General features: G+C 56.7%; 1 protein-coding gene and 1 long non-coding RNA gene across 2 annotated transcripts; both read right to left on the bottom strand.

Annotated features, from left to right (window-relative positions):
• Positions 1-4484: 4484 nt before the first annotated feature.
• Positions 4485-5015, bottom strand: LOC120717343. Its single transcript, XR_005692181.1, has 2 exons — positions 4730-5015; positions 4485-4640 (listed from the first exon to the last, which is right to left on the bottom strand). It is a non-coding gene; the product is annotated as an uncharacterized LOC120717343 (long non-coding RNA).
• Positions 5016-5663: 648 nt separating this feature from the next.
• On the bottom strand, positions 5664-8052 carry LOC120717379 (uncharacterized protein KIAA0754-like). The gene is made up of 3 exons (XM_040005320.1): positions 8003-8052; positions 6203-7915; positions 5664-6033 (listed from the first exon to the last, which is right to left on the bottom strand). The coding sequence occupies exons 2-3, from the start codon at positions 7693-7695 to the stop codon at positions 5664-5666; spliced, it is 1863 nt and encodes a 620-aa protein (XP_039861254.1). The 5' UTR covers positions 7696-7915; positions 8003-8052.
• Between the last annotated feature and the right edge of the window lie 525 nt (positions 8053-8577).

The raw sequence follows: 8577 nt of genomic DNA on the forward strand, positions 1-8577 counted from the left end.
CTATAACCAAAAAGAAAACAAAAACCCAAACAACAATACACCTACCCACCACCTCCTAACAGTATCCCCCCCTCAAGGAACGCCACCCGGCGGTCCTCCAGGCTTGTCAGGATGCCTCCTGTAAAAATCCACAATAAGCGCCGGGTCCACAATGAAGGCCCTAGAGACCCAGGAGCGCTCCTCCGGGCCATACCCCTCCCAGTCCACCAGAAACTGGAAACCTCGGCCACGACGGCGCACATCCAGCAGCCGCCGGACCGAATAGACAGGACCCCCGTCCACCACCCGGGCGGGCGGAGGAGGTTCCACGGGCGGGCACAGCGGGCTGCGAGAAACTGGCTGCAGTTGAGAAACATGGAACGTAGGATGAATCCTCATGGAGGCCGGTAGTTGCAGCCTCACGGAAACAGGATTGATGATGCGTTGGATGGTGAAAGGACCCAGGAAGCGAGGGGCAAGCTTCCTGGCCACGCACTTCAAAGGAACATTTGCAGAGGACAGCCAAACCTGTTGGCCCACGGTGTATTGAGGCGCAGGCGTTCTCCTCCGATCAGCAGCCCGGCGAGTCTGAGACACGGTCCGGAGCAGCGCCGCCTTAGTCCGGCGCCAAATCCTCCGACTGCGACGTAGATGATCCCGCACGGCCGGAACCGCAATCTCCGCCTCCTGAGAAGGAAACAGCGGCGGCTGATATCCCAGACAGACCTCAAACGGAGAAAACCCAGTAGCTGCCGAGGTGAGAGAGTTATAAGCATACTCAATCCAAGCAAGATGACCACTCCAGGAAGCGGGGTCAGAGGAGGCCACACAGCGCAAGGCGGACTCCAACTGCTGATTGGCCCTTTCAGTCTGTCCATTAGACTGCGGGTGATAGCCCGAGGAAAGGCTCACCGCCACCCCCAAAGCAGTACAAAAAGCCTTCCACACCCGAGAAACAAACTGAGGCCCCCTGTCCGACACAATGTCCAAAGGAATCCCATGTAACCGAAAAACGTGATCCACGAGCACGCGAGCAGTTTCCAGGGCAGAAGGAAGTTTAGACAAAGGGACAAAATGCGCCGCCTTGGAGAACCTGTCCACAATGGTGAGGATCACCGAGTGACCAGCGGAACGCGGCAACCCGGTAACAAAGTCAACTGCAATATGCGACCAAGGTCAACCAGGGACAGGCAGGGGATGCAGCAACCCGGGAGGGGCCAAATGACGGCTCTTATTGCGCGCACAAGTGTCACAGGCCAGCACATACTCGCGGGCATCACTCGCCAAAGCGGGCCACCAAAAGAAGCGCCGTAACAGGGAAACCGTACGACGCACGCCGGGATGACAAGCAAAACGAGACGCGTGCACCCAGTGCAAGACACGCGCGCGCACGGCCGCCGGAACAAACAGTTTACCCGGCGGGCCCGAACCCGGGTCCGGATCCTGCCGCTGCGCCTGGCGCACCAGGCTCTCGATCTCCCATGTCACGGCCCCCACCACGCAAGACGAGGGGATGATCGGAACCACCCCCGTAGACTCAGACGCGGGGGAAAACTGACGGGACAAGGCGTCCGGCTTAACATTGCGAGAACCCGGGCGAAACGAGATCGTAAAATGGAACCGGCTAAAAAACAGCTGCCACCTGGCCTGCCTGGAGTTAAGCCGCTTCGCACTCCGAATGTAAGAGAGATTCTTATGGTCCGTCCAAACCACAAACGGCTGTTCCGCCCCCTCCAACCAGTGACGCCACTCTTCCAAAGCCAGCTTAACCGCCAGCAGCTCACGATTACCCACGTCATAGTTCCGCTCAGCCGGAGAAAACCGCCGCGAAAAAAACGCGCACGGATGGAGACGGCCATCATCGGGCGAGCGCTGCGACAGCACCGCCCCCGCACCCACATCAGAAGCATCCACCTCCACCACAAACTGTCTGGCACCATCCGGGTGGGCGAGAATGGGCGCGGAACAAAACAACTCCTTCAACCGAGCAAACGCCTGCTCGGCCTCAGGAGACCAACTGAAAACTCGAGCCGAGGACGTAAGCCGGGTGAGCGGAAGGGTGATCTGACTGAAGTTCTTAATAAATCGGCGATAAAAATGAGCAAACCCCAAAAACCTCTGCAGGTGTTTGCGCGAGGAAGGAGTCGGCCAATCAGCAATCGCTCTGATTTTGCCAGGATCAGGCCCCACCCGCCCCTTAGCAAGGACATAGCCCAGGAACGACACAGAATGAGCATGAAACACACACTTCTCCGCTTTCACAAAGAGTTTGTTTTCCAGAAGGCGCTGCAAAACGCTGCGCACCTGCTGAACATGGTCCTCAAAAGACCGCGAAAAAACAAGGATGTCATCCAAATAAACGAACACACACCGATTCAAAAAGTCCCGAAGCACATCATTAATCAATGCTTGAAAGACTGCCGGCGCATTCGTCAGGCCAAAAGGCATTACCAGATATTCGTAATGTCCACGGTGAGTGTTAAAGGCAGTCTTCCACTCATCTCCCTGGCGCATGCGCACCAGATGGTACGCATTGCGAAGGTCCAGCTTCGTAAAAACGACCGCGTCCTGTAAAGGTTCAAAAGCAGAAGAGATCAGGGGAAGAGGATATTTGTTCTTCACAGTAATGTCATTAAGACCCTGAAAATCAATGCAGGGTCGGAGAGATCCATCTTTCTTATCCACAAAGAAAAAACCCGCCGCCAACGGCGAAGACGATGGACGAATCAGGCCCGCCTCCAGCGACTCCGAAATATACTTCTCCATGGCTGCCTTCTCCGGACCAGAGAGGTTATACAGCCGGCTGGTGGGCAAAGGAGCTCCAGGTAACAGTTCAATGCCACAATCATAAGGACGATGGGGGGGAAGCGAGAGCGCACAGCGTTTACTGAAAACCGCCCCCAGATCATGATATTGTTCAGGTACAGATGAAAGATCCACCTCCTCGGGCGCCAGCTTAGACGAGCAGACAGGCGAAGGCGGAAGAGCAGACTGTAAACAGTGAGACAAGCAGTGGCTACTCCAACTCTCAATGCAACGGGAGGACCAATTGATATGAGGATTATGACGCTCGAACCACGGGTAACCTAAAACGATGGGAGACTCCGGAGAGGAAAAAACAAAGAAACGAAGAACCTCACGATGATTACCAGAAAGAATCAACGAAACCGGTTCAGTCTCATGAGTGACGGAGGGCAGTAACTGACCGGTGAGAGCCACAACGGAGACGGGAACCTGCAGGGGTTTCGTCTCAATACCGAGACGCCGCGTAAGACCGCCGTCAATAAAATTCTGCTCAGCGCCAGAATCCAAAAGTGCGTTAGTGGAGAAAGTGCCAGAAGCGGCGTTCACGATAGCAGGAAGCTGCATGCGGGGAATTTGGGAAAGAGAGGAGGTGCCACCCACCAGTACCCCCACCGTTACTGGTGGGCACCGCCTTTTGGCCGCAACGGGCAGGTGGACACAAAATGGCCCGACTGGCCACAATACAAACACAACCGTCCCTCAAACCGCCTCCGACGCCCCTCCAGCGTCAGCCGTGTACGACCCAACTGCATAGGCTCCTCAGCGGCGGGCGCCGGAGGAGACCGTGCGCGGGCCGAACCGGGAGGAGGGGGACGGGATACTGTGCGCCCCGCGGTGCGCTCACCACTCCCAGCACGGAACCGGCCACCCCTCTCCCTCTCACGCTCGCGAAGGCGATTATCGATACGAATAGCCAGATTAACTAGAGCCTCGAAACTCTCCGGTTCGTCACGAGTGGCGAGCTCATCCTTCATGTGATCATTCAATCCGATGACGAAAGCCCCGCGCAACGCGTCATCACCCCACCCCGTCTCCGCGGCCTTAACCCGGAAATCAATAGAAAACTCCGCCACCGACCGGCCCCCTTGGCGGAGCCCGTGCAGTTGCCGCGCGGCCTCATCCGAGCGCAGGGGGTGATGAAAAACAGCCTTAAAATCCCGAACAAACTGCTCATACGTGACAGTCTCCACGGGATGCAGAGCGAGATAAGACTCGGCCCAGTCCAAAGCACGATCACGAAGGGCACCGATAACATAAGAAATCTTAAAAGCATCATCGGAAAACGCTTGAGGATACCGCTGAAAAAGCAGAGAAACCTGAATCAAAAAACCCCCGCAACGGCCCAACTCTCCCGTAAAAGGCACCAGAGCCGGGGGAGCGGGGTCACGAACCGAGCCCAAACCCCGTGAGGCAGCCGGTACGGGCGGGGGGGCAGGAGCAGCGGGAACAGTAGGAGGAACTAACCGAGCCAAAGTCTCTTGAATGGCTGACAGGGTCTCATTAACCCGGCCCGCCCATTGCTCGGACGCCGCCAACTGCCGAGACAAGCTTGACAAAGACTCCTCGTGTTTCTGGAGTAAATCGCCGGACGTGGGACCTGTGTGTTCTGCCGAATCCATCAAAGTGGTCGGAGTATTCTGTCAGGTGTACTGGATTACACAGATGGATTACGTGCAGAAACACACACACGGACGCAAAAATAGTTTGTGATGCAAGTTTATATACACGAGTAAGGGGGATATTTACAAGGGAAGGGGCTATATACAGTGATGGATAAAAATGTGCCAGGAGATAAACACCGAGGAGATGAGACGGAGCCGAGGCAGGCAGGTAGGCAGCAGACGCACCGGAGCTTCCTGACAACAAGGAACAAAACAGAGCTTAGGGCGTACCGTTGATAGCCGAACGTTAAACACAAGTGGACGGAGAGAGTTGGAGAGCTTACTTGACCACCCAAACCACAGCCGCTGCGGTGATCGCAGCCTGATGAAACGTGGCACTCCGTCGCGGATCCACACTAGCCAACACAAAATCCTAGGTAGGCGGGCAGGCGATGGAACAGGCTAAGACAAAGAGAAGCAGGCAAAACGTGGATCCTTAAAACATACAGCTCCACAGCGTAAAATCAACAGATGCAGCCTGTGCTAACTCGTTACCACTTATGACAGCGACAATACTCCGACACCAGACGTCCGTGACTCTGCTCCCTAAAAGCGCTCACTGATGACGTCCGATGCCTCGCAGGTGTGTTGGAATGCCATCAAGCCCCGCCTCGCCTACCTATAACCAAAAAGAAAACAAAAACCCAAACAAAAACCCAAACAAAAACCCAAACAACAATACACCTACCCACCACCTCCTAACAGTATCCCCCCCTCAAGGAACGCCACCCGGCGTTCCTTGAGGGCTCCCCTAAGTAGCTCCCCCGACGAGCCCTGATCAGCGGCAGGTGTGTGGCTTCGGGTGTGGCCAGTCCTTCCGCAGGGCCACACCCCTCAGGCCTGCAGGTGGCTGAGCTCCATCCTCCAAGCATCCCCGCAGACGTACGTACACACACACACACACAAGCATGGAGAAGAGCAGCAGCAACACCAAAATACATATAATAATAATATAATTCATAACTGCTCAGGGATCCTGGGTCGCCCAGTCCCAGGACCCTGACAGTACCCCCCCTCTAAGGGTCGGCTCCCGACGACCCCAAAACCAAAACAAAAAACAGCACAACCACCCCAGGGCGGGCGGCGGGGGAACCAGGACGGAGGGCCAGAACCAAAACAAGCAAAACAACAAAACAAACCGACCCAGTCCACAGTCTCAGAGTCAGACCGCGCATCCCGCAGCGGTGCAAAAAGAAAACGAAAAGACGCCACAAACAGTCACAGGCGGCCCATCAACACAACAAGAGAGTTCAGGGGGCCTACCTCAAGCCCAACGGCGGCAACGTAGCAGCTCCGGCGGACGGCCCCGGGTCCGGCAGCAGCAGCAAAACAGTTCAGGGGGCCTGCCACGGGTCCGGTGGCGGCGGCGCTGCTCCTCCGGCGGCCTGCCACGGGTCCGGTGGCGGCGGAACGGTTCTGGTGGCCTGCCACGGGTCCGGTGGCGGCGGCGGCGCTGCTCCTCCGGCGGCCTGCCAAGGGTCCGGTGGCAGCGAAACGGTTCTGGTGGCCTGCCACGGGTCCGGTGGCAACGTCGCTGCTCCGGTGAACAACAGCAAGGCGTGGCACCAGGTCCATGACGCGCCGATCGCTGACGTGGATGCACCGGACGTGGACGGCGAGGAGGCCGCGCTAGACGTGGAGGTCCCTCCGGTCCGCTGACCTCCGGCCGAGCGGGACCCTCCTCGGCCGGCGGCTCGCTGAGCTCCGGCTCCCGCTCGCTGAGCTCCTCCTCGGCCGGCGGCTCGCTGAGCTCCGGCTCCCGCTCGCTGAGCTCCTCCTCGGCCAGCAGCGCGAGCTCCTCCGGCTCGCCGGGCTCCTGCTCCGGCAGCGCGGGCTCCTCCGGCTCGCCGGGCTCCTCCTGCTCCGGCAGCGCGGGCTCCTCCGGCTCGCCGGGCTCCTGCTCCGGCAGCGCGAGCTCCTCCGGCTCGCCGGGCTTCTGCTCCGGCAGCGCGAGCTCCTCCGGCTCGCCGGGCTCCCGCTCGGGCAGGGCAGGTGCGGGTGGTGACGTAGCGGCCGGTGAAGAAGACAGCTGAGGGGCGACTGCAGGCGGATGAGTTGACGGCTGTGCTTCAGCCACAGATGGATGATCCGGAGGCGACGATGGTGTGGCAGCTACTCCCGGTAGACTGGACAGCGATGCAGGGACAGATGGGTGAAATGATGGCAGAAGTGGTCCGGCCGGCATATCGACCTCCAACTGAGGATGAAGGTGAGAGGCTGACTGGACTGAAGACTGAGCTACCAGCTGGGCAGCAGGCTGAGGTGAGGGTGAGATGGCTACTATGAAGGGTGGAGAGGATGAAAATGTTACAGCTGGCCCAACAAATACCAGGGGTCCAGAGGCAACTGGGACCTCCAGTTCGGTCTCTGGGGAGGCCCTGGGGAGAACCTCCGTCTCCATGCGGCCAGACTGAGCCAAAAAGTCATTTGGGTCTGTATGCTCGGAACCCCCTAGCTCCCAGCTTACAGTCGTAGAGGGAATATTTGCTGAGTCTTTGGAGGTACAGCAAACAGTTTCTATTTTTATGTTTTCAGGAAGGGGATTTATAACACCGGCAGAGTCCATTTTACTCACTGTGGCGTCCAGAGCCGCTGGTCCTGAGTCTTCGACCAGCACAGGAGTGAGTGTGGATGTGGTTGAACGCTGCTTGTGAGGACGCCTTCTCCTCCGTGAAGGCGGGGCCGGGTGTATGGAAACAGTCTTCTGCTGTTCATCTGGGTTGTGATTTTCAATGACATGATTAATAGACACAAACGAGTCGGGTTTACTCACTGCGGTGATGAGCGCTGTTGGTCCGTTGCCAGCTGACCGGGCTGAAACCGCAGGAGTGGGTTGAGGCGTAATGGGATGATGGTAGAGAGTGCGGCATGCCTTCCGTAACGGCGGATCAAACGATTGTGCCGCGAGCATCGACGGGAAAACCCTCCGCCGACGCGTGAAAAACCAAGCGGCTACAGTCTCTAGGAGAGCAGCCGAACTGTCCATGCTCGGACCACCCAAGCCAAATAGTTCAAAACTCGAGCTCTCCCTTAACCTAGCGACCAGGTGCCTAAGTTTGTTAATGTCCAGAATGTTCGTGGTGAAGGTAGTGGATGTGAGGTGATTGTCAAGGAACACTACCTGTATGTGTCTCCTGTGTGGATTTACGGCCTGGACTACGCTCCGGCAGTAATCCCATAGCTGCGCGAGCGATCTCTCCTCCATGGCAACTCCTGAGTTTGCTGGGTCCATGGTGGTTGGCGGGATCATTCTGTCACGGTCTGGCTGGCAGACCGTGGGGAAGTGGGGAAGGAGGACCCAGGCGCGGAGCTCAAAGTTCAAGCAGTGCGTTTATTTACAGAGGGTGATATCAAACAACAATAAATCCCCGTGTTTCTCCCCAGACTCCCGTGTCGTGTCCTCCAAGTGCTCTCTGCTCCCGTGTCTGCACTCCCGGTGCTCGCTGCTCCTTAAGCCTTCCACGCTCCTCCTGCGGGAAACAATAGCGGCAGCAGTCAGGACACTGAACAATGGCAGGCATACACTACACGACCAAAACCCCAACTGGGTAACTAACGTGGAGTCCCAAGCAATGATCCCGCGTCGGTGGGAGCTCCAAGACTCTCCTAAGTAGCTCCCCCGACGAGCCCTGATCAGCGGCAGGTGTGTGGCTTCGGGTGTGGCCAGTCCTTCCGCAGGGCCACACCCCTCAGGCCTGCAGGTGGCTGAGCTCCATCCTCCAAGCATCCCCGCAGACGTACGTACACACACACACACACACACAAGCATGGAGAAGAGCAGCAGCAACACCAAAATACATATAATAATAATATAATTCATAACTGCTCAGGGATCCTGGGTCGCCCAGTCCCAGGACCCTGACATTACCTGTATCCTTAACTAAGGAGATGATCAAAGATAAGCTTGAACTACATACAAAAAGTTTCAGGGGATGGGGTTTTCCTATAAATTACCGGTGGCTGTAAAAAATACCTTTTAAAATAGGAAAAGTAAGAGCTTTATGTTTCTCACTGGATACTACACACACCATTCTTGAGTGTTTTATACTATCATTATTATAATATCATTATAATAACCTCATTCATACACACATTCATACAAGATTTTTATGTAACATTTACACTTCAATGG

The sequence above is a fragment of the Simochromis diagramma genome, unplaced genomic scaffold (genome assembly GCF_900408965.1).
Source record: "Simochromis diagramma unplaced genomic scaffold, fSimDia1.1 OVJJ01000501.1, whole genome shotgun sequence".
NCBI classification, from domain to species: Eukaryota; Metazoa; Chordata; class Actinopteri; order Cichliformes; family Cichlidae; genus Simochromis; species Simochromis diagramma.